This window comes from Spinacia oleracea, chromosome 4, assembly GCF_020520425.1.
Source record: "Spinacia oleracea cultivar Varoflay chromosome 4, BTI_SOV_V1, whole genome shotgun sequence".
In the NCBI taxonomy this organism is placed as follows: domain Eukaryota; kingdom Viridiplantae; phylum Streptophyta; class Magnoliopsida; order Caryophyllales; family Amaranthaceae; genus Spinacia; species Spinacia oleracea.
In genome coordinates this window covers 188,383,473-188,407,910 of record NC_079490.1, presented here as the reverse complement: position 1 = coordinate 188,407,910, position 24,438 = coordinate 188,383,473, and the positions used below count along the sequence as shown (strand labels likewise).

At 39.1% G+C, this 24,438-nt stretch overlaps 2 protein-coding genes and 1 non-coding gene across 4 annotated transcripts; all 3 read left to right on the top strand.

The window, feature by feature from the left end:
* The first annotated feature begins 1,528 nt into the window (after positions 1-1,528).
* LOC110782775 (12-oxophytodienoate reductase 1-like) lies at positions 1,529-3,701 on the top strand. Its single transcript, XM_021987014.2, has 5 exons — positions 1,529-1,744; positions 2,074-2,214; positions 2,300-2,430; positions 2,704-2,880; positions 2,973-3,701. The coding sequence occupies exons 1-5, from the start codon at positions 1,674-1,676 to the stop codon at positions 3,575-3,577; spliced, it is 1,125 nt and encodes a 374-aa protein (XP_021842706.1). The 5' UTR covers positions 1,529-1,673; the 3' UTR covers positions 3,578-3,701.
* Positions 3,702-4,928: 1,227 nt separating this feature from the next.
* On the top strand, positions 4,929-23,879 carry LOC110782770 (putative 12-oxophytodienoate reductase 11). Of its 2 annotated transcripts, none has more exons than XM_021987010.2 (5): positions 4,929-5,332; positions 6,322-6,462; positions 7,084-7,214; positions 7,685-7,861; positions 22,947-23,879. In XM_021987010.2, the coding sequence occupies exons 1-5, from the start codon at positions 5,262-5,264 to the stop codon at positions 23,537-23,539; spliced, it is 1,113 nt and encodes a 370-aa protein (XP_021842702.1). In that variant the 5' UTR covers positions 4,929-5,261; the 3' UTR covers positions 23,540-23,879. The 2 variants fall into 2 exon arrangements, with proteins under 2 accessions (XP_021842702.1, XP_056699396.1); XM_056843418.1 differs by having other exon boundaries at positions 4,959-5,332; positions 7,084-7,163.
* Positions 16,254-16,360, top strand: LOC130460225 (small nucleolar RNA R71). Its single transcript, XR_008920161.1, has one exon. It is a non-coding gene; the product is annotated as a small nucleolar RNA R71 (small nucleolar RNA).
* Positions 23,880-24,438: the final 559 nt, after the last annotated feature.

Genomic DNA, 24,438 nt, shown 5'->3' with positions numbered 1-24,438 from the left:
ACCGTGTTATCTCCAAGAGAAAAGAGACGTGTGAGTGTGAGAAGGTGGCCGAGTTGATAAACGCAGAAAGTGGTTGCTGGAATGAAGAGATAGTAAAAGCATGCTTCCTCCCATTTGAAGCCGAGGAGGTGCTGTCCATACCCCTCTCTTCAATTCCCTTGGGTGACGAATTTGTTTGGAGTCACGACAAATCAGGTGAGTACACTGTTAAGTCAGGGTACAATTTCATTAATTTCTACAGGGGAGTTCAAGGAGATGGGGGACAGGCGTCTGAAGAATCGAAACTGTGGCATTGGATATGGGGTTTACAAGTTCCGCCTAAGATCCGTGTGTTCATGTGGAGGCTTTGCAGTGGAGCATTACCTACAGCGGTTGGACTGCATAGAAGGATAGAAGCAATCTCACCTTATTGCAGTAGGTGCGGGTGCGAGGAGGAATCAAGCTTACATGCGGTGTGGGGGTGCAAGAAAATTGCAGGGGTATGGGAATTGGAGGAGACGAGTTGCATGTGGGACTGCCCGAAGGGGGGAAATGTTTGCGATTGGGCAGGGTGGTGGCTATCAAAATTACAAAGGGAGGATGCTAATAAGGTTGCTACAATAACGTGGTCCTGCTGGAACGAGAGAAACGCAGTATATAATGGAAGCCAGGCACGTCTCCCAGAAGAGATAGTAGCAGCTGCTATCTCCTTATACGTAGACTATAATGCAGCAAAAGAGGGGGAGGAGGGGGGTGGGAAAGGTAAACAAGCAACGGTAGGGACGCAGAGGGGGACAAGTAGGCGTGAAGAAGCTGTATGGAAACCACCAGAAAGGGGTACTTTGAAGGTTAACGCGGATGGAGCCTTATTCAAAGATATAGGGGTGGGGCTTGGGGTGATTATCCGTGACGAGGGTGGTCGAGTTGTGCGAGCCGCTTGTTTACAAACAAAGCAAAGGTGGGATGTGGCTGTTGTAGAGGCAAAAGCGATAGTTCTTGGGCTTAAGCTAGCTGCGCAAAGCAATGCCACAAAGGTCGAGGTAGAGTGTGATAATATGCAGGTAGTAGGCTTGATCCAAGGTGCAAGTAAAGATGGATCCCAACTGGGAATGATTATTCGAGAAATAATCTCTTTAGTAAGTTGTTTCGATTGTGTTAAGTTTTCTCATGTTTTTAGAGAGGCCAATTTAGCGGCTCATACTATGGTTCACCTTAGCCCACTTGAATTTAATACTCGAGTATGGATAGGGGGTTGTCCAAGTATTTTAGATGATGTAATTGCGTCGGATTTTTGCTTAATGAATAATAACAACTAGCGGTACCGCCCGTTTTCCCTCAAAAAAAAAAAAAAAAAATGTGATAACTTTGTTTAATTAACTTAAAAGTTTATTTATACTCTTACGAATTACGATAATCATATAAAACTCGCTGCTTACGTACCTGCTCCTGTCAAAACTAAGTTAATACAGTACGGAGTACCAATAATTAACTCCATTAATTAATGGACGATCCCATAGACATTATTTTCTTCCACTGCTCAATTTGATGTATGCAGTGGCCCCACGGCCCCACCATCACAACTAACGCAAAAATAATGGGCAGTTTTTTTGGCGCCATGATTCTTATAAATGTCAGCTTCTTGTCTGAGTTTGGATTAAATTCAAATCAAGATTTAGCAATAAGTTTTTGAGAAAATGGCTTCAGATTCTGAAATTATCCCTCTTTTGACCCCTTACCAAATGGGTAAATTCGATCTTTCTCACAGGTGAGCTTAATTCTTTCTTCCTAATCTGGATTTTTTATTTTTGAAATGTTTGATTGGTAATTATTAAAATGTTTATGCAGCTTAGATATTTGATAAAATGTCGCAGAGAGAATGTTGTTTTTTTCTGTACCCTTGCAACATCAGTTTACTTCTAATAGTGTCATTTTGATCTGATGACATGTCCTTTGATGGTATATTTATTCCAACCAGGAACAAAGTGGGGTTAGTTAATTACAGATTACAGATTACAGATTACAGATTACAGATTACAGATTACAGATTACAGATTACAGAAAGTGTAATGATACAGTTGATATTTTCCTTATCAGGGTTGTTTTAGCCCCATTAACCAGACAGAGGTCATACGGAAATGTTCCTCAACCACATGCAATTTTATATTATTCTCAGCGGACTACAAATGGAGGTTTGCTCATATCTGAAGCAACTGGAGTTTCTGACACTGCTCAAGGGTACGTTTGAATTACTTATATCAGTAAGTGTAACAAGAGAAACCAGAAGTTCTTCTCTAAGCTTAAGAATACTTTAATTGTGCAGGTACACAGATACACCTGGTATATGGACAAAAGAGCAGGTTCAAGCATGGAAACCTATTGTTGATGCTGTGCATGCAAAAGGCGGTATATTTTTCTGTCAGCTTTGGCATGTTGGACGGGTTTCAAATGAGGGTAACTAACTCCAACCTTAACACTCCTTCCTGTCTCTTATCACAAATACTTTCAATTTTCATGTTACTCTACATTTTGGTTAGTTTCCATGATTTTTTTACATTTTATTTTGATTTAACTTTCATTATGGTTGTTGGTTTCAATGATCTATTGGTTTTTGTTTGTTAATGTCTGGATTCCTAATAGTTTTACATTTTATAATGGATTGTGAATTTTTTTGTGTTTCATGTATTTTTGTCAATGTATCCACTTAGATATTTGTTTTTGCAACAGGATTCCAGCCGAATGGCCAAGCTCCAATATCTTGCACCGATAAACCAATAACACCACAAATTCGGGCCAACGGTATAGATACTGCAGAGTTCTCAACCCCAAGACGGCTAACAACAGAAGAGGTGCCTTCAGTTGTGAATGATTTCAGACTTGCTGCGAGGAATGCCATAGAAGCTGGTAAGTTTCTAAGACTTTTTAGTGGGAGATTGTAGTTTTCTAACCATGCCTTAAACTTAGCTAATACGGAGTACAATACAATAAACATACAGGGTTTGATGGTATTGAAATCCATGGTGCTAATGGCTACCTTATAGACCAGTTTATGAAAGACCAAGTAAATGACCGAACAGATGATTATGGTGGATCTCTAGAGAAACGTTGTAGATTCGGTCTAGAAATAGCTGAAGCAGTTTCCAAAGAGATAGGTGCAGATAGAGTTGGGTTTAGAATGTCTCCCTTTGCAGATTATATGGAAGCAAAAGATTCAAATCCAGAAGGTCTAGGGCTATATATGGCAAAATCACTGAGCAAGTGTGGGATTCTGTATTGTCATGTTATTGAACCAAGGATGATAACTAGGAGGATAACTGTGGAAGAGATAAAGGAATGTCCTCATAGTTTATTGCCCATGAAGAAGGCTTTTAATGGTACTTTCATTTCTGCTGGAGGTTATGACAGGGAAGATGGAAATAAGGCGGTTGAAAAGAATTGCACTCATCTTGTAACTTATGGTCGATTGTTTCTGGCTAATCCAGATTTGCCCAGAAGATTTCAGCTTAATGCACCTTTGAATAAGTATGACAGGGATACATTTTACACTTCTGACCCTGTTGTTGGCTACACTGATTATCCATTCATTGAAGATGCAATCTAAACTTTACAATTATGCAATTCTTCGGTCAATTTGTGACTGCTATAAGCACATGTTTCATGTTTGTGCAATTATTTGCTTCCTTTTATGTTTCTTGTTCGATGATATAAATGTCCGTTTTTAATCATTTCTATTTGTACTAATACATTGTTTTCTATATTTCAGTTTTGTTTATTGTAGAAAAAACTTTATGAGTAGAATTTAAAATAAATTATGTACTCCGTATGTTGTCAATTGTTTAGTGTTGGAAATTCAAAGAGTTGAACCTTCACTAAAGAGAGAAAAAAATTGAAAGACGAAAAACCCTTTGTCAGTCTCACCTGTAAGAATTAAGTACCGGTGTTTGAGACTGAAAGAAGTACCAGTATTTAATAAAGGGCAGTATTTGTAACTATCTGACAAATAATTGGGTTTTGGTTTAATTGTGTTTTCTTGAGTTTGTATTGATGAGGTTTGTTAATCAGAGACCTAAAGCCCAATACAGAAATAGGCTTAGCTAATGAATAAAGTTTGACGGCCCGACCATATGAATTTAGACATGATTCAATCTCACATCTACCGTACAATATTACGGTCCATATTGTCTATGATACTTCCTACTCCTATGCAATGCCACGTGACACCCCCTCATAGAAATACAAGATTCGAATCTATGACTTGATAATGTGAACACTAATGACTTACAACAATTTTTGTGTAAGACCGTCTTACCGAAAAGACCACTTTGATTGCTTAACTAATTCGTACAATTGCTTAACTAATTAGTTTCGGTGCTTAACTAAATTAGTTTCAGTGCTTAACTAAATTAGTACCATTGTTTAACTAATTGCTTCTCGTGCTTAACTAATTAGTTTCAGTGCTTAACTAATTGATTTTATTGCTTAATTTATATGACACTAAGGCGATCTTTTGTGTAAGATCGCCTTATATAAAAGTTTATAAATGACTTATTCACTTCGCTATGCAATGATGTATGTTATCTTTTACAAATGAGATATAATTAGTGATAATAAAAGAAACATAAAATATTTTAACAAAAATAGGAATTAATTAATTTTTTTATTTTAATTTTGCCAAACCTCCCTTCTATTTACGTGACATAATTGGATTTGTACACTATTCACGCAAGCTTATTTAACTTTATTTTGTAATTTATACTTAAGAAAAAATATAGTCGTATGAGTCTTGTTAGATTAGTCTCAATAAATATTATTTAAAATTGATTTTTTATAATTTTTTTTATTATCTATAATAATATAATAATATTTGAAATCGTAATTTGACAAACATTACTACGGAGTAAATAATTAGGTCATATAAATAACAACAGAGGAAGCGCATTAGTTATAATTATCCAAGCGATGATTCTGCCCCTCGGGATCGCCGGAACCCGACATCTAGTGATTCAGTAAAAAGTGCATAGACGTCATTGCTTCTGTCAGGGATGTGTAAATTGGGGAACAAAAGCAATAAATGGAAATTTGTGTACAACTGAGGGCCTCATTCATCTAAGGTGATCTGGTTTTCTGATATGTTGACTCAGAGCTTAAGGTCTGAAAGTGGACGATGAAAGGCCCCACCATCAACCCACCACAAAAAATATTGGCGCGATGATTCTTATAAATACATGCTTCTTGTTTGAGCTTTTATCAAATTCATCCTAATTTTAGCACAATTTTTTGAGAAAATGTCTTCAGATTCTGGAATTGTCCCTCTTTTAACCCCTTGCCAAATGGGTAAATTCCATCTTTCTCATAGGTGAGCTTCATTCTTCCTGTTTAATATGGTTTTATTTTGGATGTTTATGTTAATTATTTTTAGAAATTCATGCAGCTTAGGTGTTTGTTAAAATGCCCCAATGAGAATTTCCCTTTTATGGCTTCTAACAAGTAATTTAGTTATGGGAGATGGTTTTTGAGACCGTTTTTCATTGTTGTTTTTGTTCAATGATGAGCAGCTGTATATTGAAATTTAATTACATTGTCTGGAGTTGATTTAGAAGTTTTAGTTTCATAGTCCCAAGGAAAGTTTATGTAGGGGAGGTATTACAGTGAGCACCGACTGGGTAATGGCTTGTTTGGAAACGCTGATTGAGGCGGTGTTTTGTTGTTTGTAGTAATATCTGTGAAGTCATCTTCATGAGTGAGGTGAGTACTGAGAACCAATGTCTTGATTAGTCTTACTGAGTACTTGCAAGCCCTGTATTTTATTTGTACTCTTTGGTATGAAAACCAAATTTAAGCAATTCTAATCAAGATAGTTTGCGAGATTTGCAAGGCAGAATCGTAAGGATAAGACCCCTAGGGGCTCGGGTGCCAAGTAGGAAGGGGGGAGGCAGCATGCCGTATAGTGTATGCTCCTCAAACAGATATAAACTGGCTTCATTATTTAACTCATCAACTGTCTGCAAAGAGATGTATGTGAATTGTGAAATGACATTTCAACCTAAAGTGTTGTCCTAATTAAAATTTGGAATATTTAAACTCTTGTTTTAATGCTTGGGTGACAACCTATGGAACATTCTGATCTTTTTAGCTGATCTTGCTTGATCGTTATGGCGTTACTAAATATTTTAAGCATTTCAACGTAGGAGTTATTCTGCTGAATCCTGATATGGAGTTTGTTTTTAGAATCCTCCTTTCATGATGTATTTGTTCCCAGCAGGAATATAAAGTGTTGTAGGAATGTAACATCTGTTTTACTAAAATGTGACAATTAAGTTAATTGTTGATATTGTGTCTTATCAGGGTTGTTTTAGCACCATTAACCAGACAGAGGTCGTATGGAAATGTTCCTCAACCACATGCAATTTTATATTACTCTCAGCGGACTTCAAATGGAGGTTTGCTCATATCTGAAGCAACTGGAGTTTCTGTCACTGCTCAAGGGTACGTGCTATGAATCAATATTAGGGAGAGGGGCATTTTAGGGAGTATCATTACTTTTCAGTTATTAATGGCTTGAAGAATAAGCTAGCTAGTTAGTTCTAAATAGAGAGCATACGAGAGAGAGAGAAAATGATGTTGAAGATTGAGGAGTGTTTAATAAAGCTTCGAATGCTTAAATAATAAAAACTCCCTCCGTCCCGAAATACTCGCACCGTTTTGACTTTTTGCACTATTCACATAATTCATTTTGTCCCTATTTTATTTCTAGTATATGAAAACAAATGTTAGTATATAATATATTGTTGACTTCATCTTAATATATATTTTCAAAATATTAATACTTTATAAGTTTTTATAATATGTAGAAAAGTTGTGCATTGGCAAACGTGTCCAGTCAAAACAGTGCGAGTATTCGGGACGGAGTGAGTGTCATTTACCTTTGCTGTAATTTCTGTTATTAATCAAATCATCATCTTCTTCCGTGTTTTCTGGCCATTAATGATGTCTAGCTATGTTGGCTCATAGCAGTACGTTTGAGGCAGATAATGTTAGCTCAACACTTTTCATTGACAAGAGAAACAATAAATTCTTCTCTAAGCTTCAGAATACTTAATTGTGCAGGTACCCGGATACACCTGGAATATGGAATAGAGAGCAGGTTGAAGCATGGAAACCTATTGTTGATGCTGTGCATGCAAAAGGTGGTATCTTTTTCTGTCAGATATGGCATGTTGGAAGGGTTTCAAATGAAGGTTGAAATCTCACATTTCTTCCTTTTATTGCAAATTGCTTCATGTCAAACCATCACATGATAAAATAAGAAGTCAATTTAGTCGCCTAAAATCATGTGCTGGTCAAATTGTTGCAAATTATTCGTAAATGGAGGGAGTACTTTTAATTTCATGTTAATCTATGTTTTAGTTGGTTACGAAGATTAATTTACATTTGATATTGATTTAACTTTCTTTAAGTTGGTTGTTTTCAATGATCTCTCGATTTTGTTTCATGATGGCTGGGTTTTGTGTAGTTTACGTTTTATATTAATCCAACTTTCTTTAAGTTGGTTGGTTTCAAAATCCTTTGATGCTTTTAATTGGATTTTGAATTTTTTGTGTTTTTCATGAATATAATGTCTTTGTAATCGCTTAGTTGGGTGCTTTCTAGAACCTTTTTGCTTAATTTTCCCTGGCTTGTGCTAACCCCAATTTTCTTGTTGCAACAGGTTTCCAGCCAAATGGCCAAGCTCCAATCTCTTGCACAGACAAGCCACTTACACCACAAATGCGGGCCAATGGTATAGATATTGCACAGTTCTCAATCCCGAGACGGCTAACAACAGAAGAGATACCTTCAGTTGTTAATGATTTCAGACTTGCGGCTAGAAATGCCATAGAAGCTGGTAAGTTTCTGCTTAACCTGAGACTTACTGCAGCTCTTTAAGTTTGTGTTCTAACTGTGCGCCAAATTGATCATGCCATATTACTGTCATCTTTACCAAAGAACTTCATGTTACAGTCTTTTATTATTATTTTATCAAAACCAAACAAAAAATATAAAGCCTTTGTTATAGCCTTTTGAATGTCCATGAATCATGATAGTACTCAAGCAAGGTATAAGTCTTGGAGGGAAGAAAAGCACAGGGAATGAATTACTTAGGGACTTAGGGTTTTTATTGTGTTGATAGTGGTAGTTTGTTGCAAGTAATGATCTGTTTCCTTCACCTGATACTTACCTGACTGAAATTGTTTAGCTTATTAAAAACTTATGTTTACTGATGAAAACTGACTTCTATAGTTTGAAACTGATTTTTAGGGTGACAATTACTGATTTTTATCCAGTAAATATTTTTAAATGAATACTTCGTAAGTTCGTATACTATTTACAGTTGAAGAGAACAGGACATAAAAATACATTTCCCCAATTAAAGATAATAAGTTCTTCCAAATGCTGTGGCATACATCAGAACTAGATGCTTGTATGGTATGAGGTAATTCTGGGAGAGAGAATTAGGAACAAGGAAGAAACATTGCAGAGTGAAATGGTTTTGGAATTTTTCAATCCCATATTTGGTATGCAAGTGTTTGTAACTGGAAAATCAATATCTTGGATGAGCATTGGGTGTAACATTTTAAACAATTTTTTTTAGCATCTAGAACTAAACAGAGAAGGTTAATCCGAAAGAGAAGAATGGGCAAGGGAGGATTATTTAAGTTGAACTACACATCAGTGGCGAGGCTAGGGGGGTGCCTTGGTATGCTGACAGGCTAAATCGCACTCCTATCAAAGATAAACCTAACGTTCACCAACTAAAAATATAGCAAGGGAAGCAGGGATCGTATCCACAGGGAAACAATGTTCTTTCTGCTATTAAATTATTAATCTAGACTACTGGTAACAAGAATATGAATTGATTTGTATAATATAACTAGGACGATAATAAAATAGGAAGAAATCAGATATTAAAAGGTCTAGGGCATAGGTTCACCGATGAACAACATTCCAGGACGACAACAATCGATAACAATCAATATAACAGTTAATTAGACCAGCATGCTCTCTCGAATCGATACTAATCATAGACTTAGAATTAACGGGCTCTCGCTACGTATTAATCCCAATTCTACCTATTGAAACAAGCCTAAACACCAAATTGCATCTCTCGAATCTTAATTTGATATTGCGAAACTAATACAATCAAACCTGCGCAAATCTAATTGCAAAGTAAATAAGGGCAATCAATAGGAATTAACAGCTAAACCAACAATCAACAACAATTAATCATCCTTTCACATTCGTTCATGGATTCCCAAAACCCTAGAAAATCAACTACTCACACATATTAACAATAAGCAAAGCAATTGGCATGATTGAAAACATAATTAAAGCTTAAACAAAGAATTGAAATAAGGAATAATACCTAATTGAAGGACAATGGCAAATGAAAGCTTCGATTTTTCTTTGATTCAAAATAAACTAAGTGTTTGAATTGATGTAGAGAGAAAAATAAAACTTAGAAAAATAAACTAAGGGTTTTGTGCTGGAAAAATAAGATGTCCGTCAAAAATAAAACAAGTTTGCTTATATAGTTTTGCCAAAATAAGGCCTAAAAACGGAATTAAAAACGCGAAAAACTGCTGGAGGTTGGCGTCGCCCGATCGGGCGACGCTTCGCCCGATCGGGCGAATCACTCGATAGTCGGCCCGATCGGGCCAAAATCCGCCCGATCGGGCGGATTGCGAAATCTCCACAAAGCCTCCAGATTGACCGCCCGATCCGCATCGGGCGAGCTGCGCCCGATCGGGCGCGCGTTGATGAACTTGGCTTGCTTATAATTCCGCCCGATGGTTGCATTTCGCCCTCAGCTTCCAGGGCGATTTGCAATCTTCAATGTATTTCGCCCGTATCACCAAGTCTAACTCCCGGGGCTCAACCATAAGCATCTAAGGCTCCCGAAAGTCGACGATGGAGGTCCCGAACTTCTCGGACTCATATAGTGGCCTTGATCAACAATGAAACGGGTCTAAAACGACCCATTTCTCATAATCAAACCTGAAACTCAAGGCACACTCAATAATACACATTAGTACTAGAAACGGCTCCTAAGAGCACGTTTGATACATAAAAGTACTAAGGGACGGGGGTAAAAAACTCTATATAAAACGCATATATCAAACTCCCCCAAGCTAGATCTTTGCTTGCCCCTAAGCAAAGAAATCATCGATGAATACATAAATCAACTTCACCCCAAATACATCTAAAAACAATGGATACGATTCAAGGCAAAATCCAACAAGCATGCATCAATGTCAACCAATCAAATTCATTCAACCGCCAATCCACCTCAACAATCGTCACGCAAAGCGAACCACAAGTGTACAATGGAATTCAAGACTAGTGCTCACACACTCGTCACTCATTTATGTGGCGGATAAAAATGTACCCGTTCGCTCCCCTCCCAACATATATGTGTACAATGCCCTCCCAAACTCACAACACTCGTGTGTCTAGAAAAACATGCACTCAACCTAGTAGTCGACTCGGAATGTGTCATGTCATAACTTGCATTGATAAACAACTACTTTCACATTAATATGACTCTATGCACAAAGGTCGGAAGGTCTTCAAAGCTTGTAATGATAGGCTTAGGTAGAGGTGCGGTAAATTTGGGTAAAACGTGAGCTTAAAGCCTTGGCTTTGGGGAGCATAAATCCTAGCAAAACCATGGTCAACCACAAATGAAGACCACAACCACAACTTCCCACTCAACACATGATGAAACAACAAACAAACCACACTATACTTTCTTGCCTTTCTTTCACAATTAAAATCAATCACTCATAAAGATAAGAAATTACAATACTTGAGTGTAACAATGTTTTGAATTTTTCTGAGAGTAACGATCTTTCCTTCTTTTTCTTCTTTTTTTTTTTTCTTTTTTTTTTTTTTTTTTTTTTTTTGGAACCTTCACACGATTTTTTTTTTTTTCTTTTATTCTCCTCATCTCATTCATTTTTTTTTTTCAACAACAATCATGATAAGAAGAATTTCCCTTTTCAATACTCGATATGCTCAAAATGTACCACACTGCAACTCCCTTACCTCACTACTATTAGCTCCCCCAAGCTAGGCTTGGGACTAGTAACCAATGGGGAATTTACGGGCTTGTAATGTGGTTAGTCACCGAATAAATGGCACAGGCACAACATGGGTAGAACAAGAGGGAACAAACGTATCTAATTTCATCTGAAGGCTACCTAAATAGAAAAATGCCTTCGTCCTCCACAACGTGCATGTATATGAGTCATAAAACATTACTAATAGTTGCAAACCAATACTCAAAATCAATGGCACACCAGGAAGCTATCACACATCCTAACCAAGTCAACTAGTCAAGCACCAAGTCCACAAATAGTTGGTCAGAGTTGACTCATGTTAAGGCATCAAAGCAATCGAATATCAAATCATGGCTAACGCATCCACATTGCTCGTCATCAAATACCAAGAATCAAAACAATTTTCAATTCAAAGGGGCACAGGGAAGCATGATATTGTATTCATCGGAACGTATTTTTGTATTTTTGTATATTTTTTTTTTTTTTTTTTTCTTTTTCAAAGCAATAAACTAATTTAGAAAGCATTAAACATACCAAAATAAACACACTAAAATAGAGAAATGCGAAAATAAAAGAAAGACATACCTACAATGTACAAGTAGTGTGAAACCCCCCCCAAACCAAATCAGACAATGTCCTCATTGGCTCAAGGGTATCGAACCTCATCATCAACATCATCTCGGCATCACTGATGGCCTTGGCCATCATTACCAGCATCATCACCATCATCTCGGCCAGCATGCCCACTAGGACCCGCTCCCCACCCTCCGTACTGGGTGGGTGTGAAGGTGCCCATAGAACCCGGAGCTCCATATCCCTCCGCGGGATAGGTAAACCAGGTAGGGTGCTCGTAATCTGGGGCAATATAGCCCTGCCTGGCATACTGATCATAAAATGGGAACATGGTCCTCTGGTGATCAGCTGCGAACTCCCGGAACCCGAGCTCAAGTCTGTTCAACCTCTCATCAATGGACCCCTGATCCTCATGAACTACCGGGCCACTCTGGGGCCTCCCCGTGTCTCGACGCCCCCTCCTGAAGTAGGTGCGAGGCTCTGGCTGGTACTGATGGGGCTCTGGCTGAGGCTCAGGCTGAGGCTGGGGGTCAGGCTGAGGCTCTCGCTCAAATCCAACAAATAGATAATGAGCCTGACCGGGTCTGAAACTAGTGCGGCCCTGAGGGTCAGGCAAGGTGAAAAGCCTGTTTCCCTCGAAAATCCAGTACATGGCTCCCGGCCTAAATAACCCGTGCTCCCCCTGCAGCCTACGGAGTCCAGCAAAATAAGCCAAATCAAGCAAGTTGCTACCCAGAACTGGGATCTGGTTAGCCTCAGTAAAATTGGCCGTGGCCATGGCTATGTGGGTGATCAACCCACCAATGGTAATCTTGGTAGTATGTGTGGAGGTGGCTATGGAGTAAAATTGAGAGGCCATGTGATGTGCAAGGTTCATTTTGTAGCTCTCCTCTCCTTCGGAAACGTAGCCACCTAGGATCTCTAGCTCCGTACTTCTAATGTTCTGGGTCTCATCCCTACCAAAGATAGTAAATCCTAGGAACCTGTAAAAGACAATGGGTACCGGGTGTTGAATCTTGGAAGCATGCAAATGTTGCATACTCCCGGGATTATCATTGCCCGTAAGCTTTCCCCACATGGTACAGTTATTGTGAGTCTCCTTGGGTTTCCTACTATATGTGGTAGACAATCCAAAAATTCTACCAAAATCAGATAAGCTCATGGTGTAGGTTCGGTTCATGACACGAAATTGAACCGATGACACGGTTCGATAACCATCCCTACGAATATTAAAACTACTCAAAAATTCTAGAGTCAACCGCCTAAATGTGAGACGGAGCATACCATACATGCTACTCATACCAACACCAACAAAAACACGTTTTACATCACGCTCAATTCCCATTTCATGCAATGATTTTTGACATATAAAGCGAGTAGGGATTACCTCCCTCAATTTGAGGTGCATGAATCGTGCTCGTTGCTCCTCCGTAATAAAGATGACATCCGGAAAATCCGTGTCGGGCTCGAATTGCGGTGGTGGAGGTGGTGGTGTCGGTTCCCGAGCTCGGCTTGTGGAAGCCTCATGTTGATTTCTTGGTACCCTCGTGCATTTTCTTTGTGGTCTATTTGCCATTGATGAAAAATCTGAATTTTTGAGCTTTTTGAGTTTTTTGGGTGAATTTGGGGATTTTGTGGGGATGAGTGAAAACTTAAATCGATTAGGTGTAGGTTGTAGAGGATGATGAGAGGATGATTTTGATGAAAGAATTGTTGAATTTGGTGGAGAATTGAGGGAGATATGGTGGTTGGAAGTTTTTTTGAGGTTGGGGTTTAATGGAGGGAGAGAGAGAGAGTTAGGTTGAAGATGAAGAAGAAGTGAAGAAAGAAAGAAGAAACCGTGTACTCGTCGCTGAAATCGCATCTCGCCCGATCGGGCGACATTCCGCCCGATCGGGCGGTTTGCGATCCTTTTCTTCTGATCCGTACGCGCCCGATCGGGCGCACCTCGCCCGATCCGAATCGGGCGATATGCGAAAGCTCATTTTCTTGACTTTTTCCTTCCCATAATCATCTTTGAATTTTCCTCGAAAATTTCATCAACCGCCCGATCGGGCAAAATAATTTCGCCCGATCGGGCCTTCCACTCGTCTTTTGCGCTCGATCGGGCAAACAAACGCCCGACTCGGGCGTTCCACTCGCCAAAGCGCCCGATCGGGCAAAATTATTTCGCCCGATCGAGCTTTCCACTCGCTGGACCGCCCGATCGGGCATGCTGCGCCCGATCGGGCGGAAATAAACTGCAAGAAACTCATCCGTGCGCGCCCGATCGGGCGCACCTCGCCCGATCCGCATCGGGCGATTTGCAGTGTGCTTGGCCTTGAGCTTAATTTCACTTTCTCGAACTTGGGGCTTTAGGCCTGCACATTAAGAAACACCCAAACAGCGTAATGCCCTCTTCTCGCCTCACTAACACCAAAAACAATACTTAAACACACGTAGGTAATAGAAATACTTAAACACACGTAGGTAATGGAAAATACTAACTAAACACACAAAAATTAGAATCAACAATCAAGCTTATACTACTAAGGCAATAAATGGATAATGAAATACTCATCCCCTATGAGATTGATGTAATGTCCCCATTACACAATCTCCGTTTATGCGCAGACAATAGACATGAAAGGGATGAGAGCCACGACAGCTCATCGAATGGGGGCACCAAAGATGGTGCCACCTGGTGTCACATCGATCACCTTGGATGAGCTGTGTGGTGCGGGAAGTGACAGATCACGACCCCGATCGTGAACACGATGTCCACCGTTTACAGAACTTTCGGCCCCTTGGGTCGTGGCATCATCAATCCGTCCCTTCTTTCGAACCCATGCCGAAGAGTGTATACTCCGATCACCTCCCCCTGCAAGACAATTTGAAACATGTGCTTTTTCCGAGGAGTTATTAGAGTTAATATGAGTCAATTCGGTATTAAAATAATCATTAGAAATATTGACTCCAAAACATGACTCCTCTACCATAGGGTTCTTAGCAACATGGGTTAAATTGAAAGTAACCTTATCATCTCCCACATTTAGCGTCAACTTGCCATTCTTGACATCTATGATTGCCCCCGCAGTGTGTAGGAAAGGCCGACCTAAAATAATAGGAATTTGCCTATCCTCTTCCATGTCTAATACAACAAAATCAACAGGAATAAAGAATTTACCTACTCTAACAGGCACATCTTCTAAAACACCTAGGGGGTATTTTACAGATCTATCGGCCATTTGCAGAGTTATGTTGGTAACTTTTAAATCACCCATGTTCAACTTAGTACATACAGACAGGGGCATGACACTAACACTGGCACCTAAATCACATAAGGCTTTGTCAATAAAAAGGTTGCCAATATTACACGGGATAGAGAAACTCCCGGGGTCCTTCAACTTGGGTGGAGACTTATTTTGTAGTAAGGCACTGCACTCCTCAGTAAATGCAACAGTCTCCACCTCACTAAATGCTCTCTTCCTAGTCAAGATGTCTTTCATGTATTTAGCATATGCAGGTACTTGAGTAATTAATTCAGTGAAAGGGACTGTTACCTGCAGATTCTTTACCACTTCTAAGAACTTACCAAACTGCTTGTCTAGCTTGTTCTTTAGCTGACGATGAGGGAAGGGAAGTTTGATAGGTGGAACTTGTATCTCAACCTTCTTCTCAACCCCTGTGTCAGCTTCCTTATCCTTGACCACCTTCTCACTTTCTCTTGGCACAGCACCACTAACAGATACTTCAACCCCTTCCTCTATAGTCATAGGTGGCCCATCATACTCATATCCACTCCGCAGAGTGACAGCATTTACAGACTCTCTGGTCACAGGCTGTGAAGGGAGTTGACCTTTGGGTCTCTCTGCAAGAGCGGTAGCCATTTGCGCCAACTGTTTATCCATGATCTTGTTATGAGCAGTGAGGGCATCGATTTTGGCATCCTTTTCGCTTAGAGATCTCTGCAATTCCAACATCATATTCCTCATCTCTACAAGCATGGGATCAGGTTGTGTGGGTTGAGGTTGTGGTGGTAAGCCAGGTGATCCACTAGGTTGCGAGTTGTAGTTGCTCCGCGGTTGGTAGGGTTGTTGTGGTGGTAGAGGGTGTTGAATCTGGTGGGGGTTCTGAACATTAGTACTCCTATATGATAATAGGGGGTTGTTTTTATACCCCTCATTGTATGAGTTGGAATACGGATTGTTCTGCTTGTAGGACTGGAATGCATTGCATTGTTCGATGGAGCTTCGGCATACCTGTGCATAATGGCCCTGCATCCCACAACTATTACAGACATTAGCAGATTGGGCACTTATTGCAGCGACACTAGCATGTTGGGTGGATTGGGAAGATGCGATCTGTATATTGTCGAGCTTGTGATGTAGGGCAGTTAGCTGAGCAGTAAGCTGTTCAATAGAATTCATCTCATGCTTAACACCTCGGTCGGCAAAACCTCTAGGATTCCCATATTGGGCACTATGGATGGCCATCTCCTCAATCACCTCCAAAGCTCTAGGCACCTCCAGTTGCATGAATCTTCCACTGGCAGCTGAATCCAAAAGACACCTAGATTCATTACCCAGACCATTGTAGAACTGCTGAACCAGGAACCAGTCATCTAAACCATGGTGTGGGCACTCCCTTTGCAAGTCCTTGAATCTCTCCCAAACTTCGAACAAACTCTCATCTACTTGTTGAGAGATACCTAATATCTGACCCCTCAGACGAGCTGTCTTCTCAGGTGGGAAATATTTAACATAGAAAGCAAGGGCCAAAGAATTCCAATCGGTGATTTTCATAGCTGCGCGGTTGAGACTGTTAATCCATAGCTTGGCCTTCCCACTCAATGAAAATGGAAAGAGTATCTCCATAGTCTGCTCCGGTGTTAAATTCTTCTGCTTAATGGTGGCACAATACTGAATGAAAGACTGAATGTGGATATTGGGGTCTTCACCCTTTTCCCCACCGAATTGGTGTCTCTCGATCATGTTTATCAGCTGGGGTTCAATCTTGAAATTCTCGACCGCAATGGAAGGCATGATTGCCTTGGGAAGCATAGACAGACTTGGTTTAGAATAGTCTGTAAGCCTTGGCACAAGTGGGGGTGGTGGTGCTTGGTCACCCATCTCTGAATCTGTATGGAATAGATTGCTAATCAGATAGTCGGATTCAGAGTCAGAATAGTCTCTCAACTGTTCAACGAATCTACGCCGTCTACGAAAGGTCCGTTCAGGTTCAGGATCGAACGAAGTCAGATCGCTGGTATGGACAGTCCTGGGCATAAACAAGCAAGAACTAGAAAACAGTCGTGAGATCCGGTCTCAAGGAACGGGAGTCCCTTGAGAAGTGACAAACAATAATCCAGAAAAACAATTAATAACAGAAAATAAAACCGTTTCCCCGGCAACGGCGCCAAAATTTGACAGGCTAAATCGCACTCCTATCAAAGATAAACCTAACGTTCACCAACTAAAAATATAGCAAGGGAAGCAGGGATCGTATCCACAGGGAAACAATGTTCTTTCTGCTATTAAATTATTAATCTAGACTACTGGTAACAAGAATATGAATTGATTTGTATAATATAACTAGGACGATAATAAAATAGGAAGAAATCAGATATTAAAAGGTCTAGGGCATAGGTTCACCGATGAACAACATTCCAGGACGACAACAATCGATAACAATCAATATAACAGTTAATTAGACCAGCATGCTCTCTCGAATCGATACTAATCATAGACTTAGAATTAACGGGCTCTCGCTACGTATTAATCCCAATTCTACCTATTGAAACAAGCCTAAACACCAAATTGCATCTCTCGAATCTTAATTTGATATTGCGAAACTAATACAATCAAACCTGCGCAAATCTAATTGCAAAGTAAATAAGGGCAATCAATAGGAATTAACAGCTAAACCAACAATCAACAACAATTAATCATCCTTTCACATTCGTTCATGGATTCCCAAAACCCTAGAAAATCAACTACTCACACATATTAACAATAAGCAAAGCAATTGGCATGATTGAAAACATAATTAAAGCTTAAACAAAGAATTGAAATAAGGAATAATACCTAATTGAAGGACAATGGCAAATGAAAGCTTCGATTTTTCTTTGATTCAAAATAAACTAAGTGTTTGAATTGATGTAGAGAGAAAAATAAAACTTAGAAAAATAAACTAAGGGTTTTGTGCTGGAAAAATAAGATGTCCGTCAAAAATAAAACAAGTTTGCTTATATAGTTTTGCCAAAATAAGGCCTAAAAACGGAATTAAAAACGCGAAAAACTGCTGGAGGTTGGCGTCGCCCGATCGGGCGACGCTTCGCCCGATCGGGCGAATCACTCGATAGTCGGCCCGATCGGGCCAAAATCCGCCCGATCGGGCGGATTGCGAAATCTCCACAAAGCCTCCAGATTGACCGCCCGATCCGCATCGGGCGAGCTGCGCCCGATCGGGCGCGCGTTGATGAACTTGGCTTGCTTATAATTCCGCCCGATGGTTGCATTTCGCCCTCAGCTTCCAGGGCGATTTGCAATCTTCAATGTATTTCGCCCGTATCACCAAGTCTAACTCCCGGGGCTCAACCATAAGCATCTAAGGCTCCCGAAAGTCGACGATGGAGGTCCCGAACTTCTCGGACTCATATAGTGGCCTTGATCAACAATGAAACGGGTCTAAAACGACCCATTTCTCATAATCAAACCTGAAACTCAAGGCACACTCAATAATACACATTAGTACTAGAAACGGCTCCTAAGAGCACGTTTGATACATAAAAGTACTAAGGGACGGGGGTAAAAAACTCTATATAAAACGCATATATCATATGCCCCCCTAAGAGTTGGTTATATAATTAGTGTTGCAGGTCTAAAACAAAGCTAGCTGAGTTGGTAGCACGCATTTGGTTTTTTGGTGTAAGTGTCATGAAGTCTAAGGTTCGAGCCCCAACACTTGCTTTTCTACATTGTAGTATTTTTCTTTTAACTTTATTTCTCTCACAAACATTTTAGTTTTCATGACTATAAGACATTTTGATATTATCCGAACGATATAAAGACTATATAAATAACTACGACCTCGGGAATTGAAAGTCTACTGTTTTATTTTGGTGCTTAAGATATATGGATTGACACCCCCCCCACCCCCTGCAAAAGGTTCCTGTCTTCTCCCCTGCTACACATTCCTTGATTCTCCCTTGAAGATTGTTGAGCACTATCAAATTATATCCTTCAGACTGAAGTAAACTGGTACTGAATCTTAATTTAGTCTTTTCTTGGGCACATGCAGTTCCTACGTTGCAATTTAGTTGGGGTTGAAGTGCTTATTGTATTTGATCCTCAGTTGGTTCAAAGTTGGTTTGGTGAAGTTGGTATATTAGTCATTGCTGTTTTTGAGAAAAATAAAACAAGTCAGTAAAGAGAAAATTAATGAAGAAATGATAGAACACTTTGCCACCTGTTCCTACATTTCACTTATGTTTTTTGCCTCTTCACACCATCTCAATCTGATAGAATTAGAAAGAGGAAGAGAAATTAAAAACAAACCTTTATTTTTGCCAGAAAGGTAATTAAAACTGCTATGTGAAGACAATCCTATTGCTGTTGACAGATAACGCCGTAGTTAATAAACAACCAAAATATATATGCCCTTTGTTTAGTTTGGTATTATTACTTTTGTTTTTCTCCACTTGTATCTTTTAATAAGTGTTAGTGTGGCCATTGGGAAGTGAGTCTCAGAGTCTGCCACTATCCACTTGTAGGATCACAAAACCTCTGGATCTGGTTTGAGTAGGCTTGGCCTTGTAAGATAGTGTTGTGAATTAGCATAGATTGGTGATCAAAACAGAGAGAGAACAAAAGAGGAAGATGGATGATTAGGGAATAAAAAGCAAATATATGACGGAGTTAATGCTAATCAAGGTGACTAATCACCAATTACAGTCTCGCCAATCTTTCAAGAGGAGTGGCATTCACTGATTACTTTCCACAATATTCAACCCTCTCTCTGATTTGCTTTATTTACAGAGATTCTACCCTAAGTAACTGACTTTCTTATTCTTCACGCTACTAGCCACTTATTATAATGTTTCTCCCTAATGTGCCCCTTTTGCTAATATTGATTATAGCTAGGGGTGAGCGGGACCGGGTACCCGGTCAATTTCTAAGGAACCAGTCCCGGAACCGTTCAACATCGGATCCCAGTTTTTGGAACCGGCCCCGGGAAAATTTGATTTATTCAGTTTTTGGCTTAGTAAAATTATTTTCGCAAGAATACAAGAGATTTTGAGATGAACTGATAATTTTGATCAGCAAATTAATGGCAGAAATATATTTAATTTGCTTGAAAGATGATGAACACAAAATGGGATACAAAAGGTAGTGACTTGAGGCCACCAATCTCCAAGTTAGTGACTTTGAGGTCACCACTCTCCAAAGCCTAAGCTTTACTAATTTCTCAACATGCCTCTCATAACCTAATGTGCCTTATTTATACCATTCTACTACACCTACTAATTTTTCTTTTACCTAATATCGCTCACTACCTATTATGCCTCCCTTACACTTGATTCATACAGATTTTTAGTAAGTACACGACTAAATAAAATGAAAATACAGCAAATCGATTCGTAAATTAGCTTCAGCAGCATCATTTAATACGATTCATTTCCTTTCAATAAATCTGCACTAATTAATGAAACAAAAAAAATATGGAAAAGAAAACTCAATTAACAGCAACAAAAAGGCATGCATGATGAGTGAATTGAAGAGGAGATGCGAAACATCCTAACACCAGCCAGTAGCAAATGATATTAGCTTCGAAGATCCAAGTGACGAATCGTGAGATGCTGTAAATTGAAATTCAAATTCAGAGGTTAATAACACAATGGTGGGGGGATGAGAGAGAAACTTTATGGTTAGTGGTGTGGATGTGTGAGGTTGTGAGTATGTGTTAGATTATAGGTATTGGATAACTGGGTTGCGGTTCATTTCTTAGAAGTACGCAGTAGTGTCAGTAGGTTCAGTAGATGGCCGAAACCAATAAAAATAAATTCATTACGGAACCGGTTCCACCAGGTATCAGGTGGGAAACAGGTCCCGAAAGTTAGGAACCCGAACCGGAACTGGTTAAGACCGGGTCCTGATTTTTGGATCCGGAACCGGTCCCTCTGGCCGGCCCGACCGGTCTTTTTTGCTCGCCTCTAATTATAGCAGAAGGCTTTTTTGGATTTTGGTCCGTGCATTTAGATTTGAGATCCTGATTCCACTTCCTAATGACGATAGCGATATAGCACTTCAAATAATGTGGAATAATTGAACCTTTTCACATATAGACTTTGATGGTAATGAAATCCATGGTGCTACTGGCTAACTCATATACCAGTTTATGAAAGACCAAGTAGATGACCGAACATACCGTTATTGTGGTCTCTAGAGAAACATTGTAGAATTTCTATAGAAATAGTTGAAGTAGTTGTGATTCTTGTGAAGGAGATTGGTGCAGACAAAATTAGGGTTCGAATGTCCCCCTTTGCCAATTATATGGAATCAAAAGACTCAAATTTCGAAGGTACTAGGCCTATAATATGGCCAAATCCTTTAGCAAATGTGGTTGCCAAATTGTGAAACGAAGGATGATGTTACTTGGACTCGGTTACCCCTGCCGGACATGGATACGTGTCAAAGTGTCCTACTCGGCTATTTTGTGAAAAAGTTCCATGATTTTGGTCCAAAATAAACGTGTCCATACCCATGTCCGGGTGTCAAGGAATTCGACACGGGAACTTCAGGTAAAATGAAGAGTCTAAGTAACATAGATGGTAACTGTCTGAGAGGTAAAGGAATGTCCTCATCGTTTATTGCCCATGAGGAAAGCTTACAATGGCACTTTTTGTTGTTGAAGATGGACATAACACGGTGCTGAAGGATTATGCTATGGATTAGCATAGATAACTGACGAAAACAGTAAGATTATGGACTAAAGAGAGATTAAAGGAGTAAGAAGGATGATAGTGAAGAACAAGTAAGGATGTGACTCTATTAAAGCTAATCAAGTGACTAATGCACCAAATACAAACTAAGCAAATCTTTCGAGAGGAATGGCACTCTCCTAATTTCAACTAACTGACTACTTTCCACTACTCTCAACATGCCTTCCTCTGTCTCTAACATGCTCTAAATATAGCACTTCTTCCCTAACTAGCTCTCTAATTTATTCCCCAAGCTACCATAACTAACTTACAAAGACACTAACCAAACTCCTTATCCATAATATAGAATTCATAGCAGATTACACTGATCTTGTAACTTATGGTTTCTTATTTCTAGCTAATCCAGATTTTCCTGAAAGATTTGAGCTTAATGCGGCTCCGAATAAACATCACAGGGATTCATTTTACGTTTATGACTCTGTTGTTGGCTACACTGATTGAAGATGCACTGTAGTCCAGACTCCAGACACCAAATGCAATTATATTCCTTGGTCAATTAGCTTAATTCACCTCTGAATAAGTGTCACACAGACACACTTCACATTTCTATCCTTTTGTTGGCTATTTCGATTATCCATTCCGTGAACTCGTGAAGATGCAACTTAGTCCAGATAACAAAATTTACAATTATGTTGTTTTCCGGTCAATTTGTGACTGGTATAAGCACTTATTTACACAATTGTTTGGTTCATATAGAGCCTCAAAAGGTAATATGATGTAGATGGGTACTTGTCTGCATGTAGGCATCATCGTCTTAGTTATATACTTATATTCCTACTAAGTATCCTCGAATTATATAAATGTATCTTTTTCCCATGGCAATATTAAATAAATACCACATATTACTCAATTTTCAATCATTTGTACGATACATTGTTTTCTATATTTCATTTTTGTTTATGGTAGAAAAAAGTATACAAGTAATAAGTGAATAAATTATGTATTCCTGTGATGTATGTGAATTGAATCTGTTGCTGTGCGCTTAGCTTGTTAAAGCATAGAAACCTGTGGATCTGATTTGCATAATAGGTTTGGCCTTGTAAGGTACTTTTTTTCAGTCCATGTATTTTAGAGTTGAGATCCTGATCCATATTTACAGTTCTTTGAATGTTCACTTACATGATGTGAGTAATGTAGCACTTCAAAATATGGAGGAATAGCCAACAAGTGTCAAATGAGAATGGTTGTAGATAAGGGAATCAAAAACCTTTTTATCAAGCTTGAATTCAAGATTTAGTTTCAGTAGTCTAAAACTGTGACTGTAAGTTTGATGTGCTTCATGATCCTGTAATCTCATTGAAAATTTTCTTGTACAGGCTTTGATGGTGTTGAACTACATGGAGCTCATGGCTATCTCATTGATCAGTTTATGAAAGACCAAGTAAATGACCGTACAGACCATTATGGTGGATCTCTAGAGAATCGTTGTAGATTTGCTCTAGAAGTAGTTGAAGCAGTTGTGAATGAGATTGGTGCAGATAGAGTTGGATTTCGTATTTCCCCCTTTGCCAATTATTCGGAATCTGGAGACTCGAATCCAGAAGCTCTAGGCCTTTACATGGCTGAATCTCTCAGCAAGCGCGGAATTCTATTTTGCCATGCTGTCGAACCTAGGATGATAACCGTCGGAGAGAAGAAAGAATGTCCTCATAGTTTGCTGCCCATTAGGAACGCTTTCAATGGTACTTTCATTGCTGCCGGAGGTTATGATAGGGAAGAGGGGAATAAGGCCGTGATGAATGGTTACACTGATCTTGTTGCTTATGGTCGTGTGTTTCTGGCTAATCCAGATTTGCCCAAAAGATTCGAGCTTAATGCACCTCTGAATAAGTATCACAGAGAAACATTTTACATCTCTGATCCCGTTGTTGGCTACACTGATTATCCATTCCTTGAAGACGCGATGTAGTTCAGATACTAAAATTTCAAACTCTGTTATCCTTCAGTCAATTTGTTAAAGGTATGATTTCTTTGTATCACTTTTTAGTTTCTAGAGAGCTAAGAAGGGTAATATGATATAGATGGCTACTTGTCTGCAAGAATGCTGCATTCCTTCATCATGTAACCATGTTGGGTGTACATCAGTGATTAGCTCATAAAAATACATTTACTATTATGTATCCCAAGGATGATAGTGTAATCTACCACATATATTAGACGTTTTTATTCAGAATGTAGATTTAAACCTTAAATTATATCAAGCAACTAATGCATAAGTCATTAATTAATAGCTTATGTATTTTTTGACATTACTCTGCCTTTTGTGAATGGATGTAAGACATTGACTTTTGACTCTATTCAATTCAGTTTTTCTTTCCTTTTCAGAAAGATACTCTTTAATCCCGTCAAAAAAGAAGAAGAAAGATACTCTTTAAAAAAATCAATCAATTTCTTTATTATTAGAGGAGGAAAATCAATCAATTAAGGAAGAAAATCAACCAATTTCAATCACATCAATTTTCAAGGTTAATTTTAGTCTTAGTCAAAATCAAGTCACCTAATTCCGCATTCAGTCAGACAATTTCTATTGAAGTCGTGTTAGTTTTGCAAGGTCTTAAGACTCTCACCCAATTATAGAGCACCGTAACGTCATTCCTGTTGGCAAAGGTGTGCAAAATGTGAATTGTGTGCATGAAAAAAGCATGATACGAAACAGTTCACTTAAAACGTGAATATGTATAAGGCCTCATTAATTTCACTAATCTAAATTACTAACCTTTATTTATTTAGACTTTAAGTAGCTCAGGTCAAAGGTATACTCATACCATTTTCCTGTAACTTAATTAATATTTTAAATCCATTAACCAT

Excerpts from the sequence above, each read along its gene's own strand:
- LOC110782775 (XM_021987014.2), top strand. The coding sequence starts at position 1,674 with ATGGCTTCAGATTCTGAAATTATCCCTCTTTTGACCCCTTACCAAATG. Across the intron at positions 1,745-2,073 it reads AAATTCGATCTTTCTCACAG|GGTTGTTTTAGCCCCATTAA; the intron begins GTGAGCTTAATT and ends TTTCCTTATCAG. Across the intron at positions 2,431-2,703 it reads TGGACGGGTTTCAAATGAGG|GATTCCAGCCGAATGGCCAA; the intron begins GTAACTAACTCC and ends TTTTTGCAACAG.
- LOC110782770 (XM_021987010.2), top strand. The coding sequence starts at position 5,262 with ATGTCTTCAGATTCTGGAATTGTCCCTCTTTTAACCCCTTGCCAAATG. Across the intron at positions 5,333-6,321 it reads AAATTCCATCTTTCTCATAG|GGTTGTTTTAGCACCATTAA; the intron begins GTGAGCTTCATT and ends GTGTCTTATCAG. Across the intron at positions 6,463-7,083 it reads GTTTCTGTCACTGCTCAAGG|GTACCCGGATACACCTGGAA; the intron begins GTACGTGCTATG and ends TTAATTGTGCAG.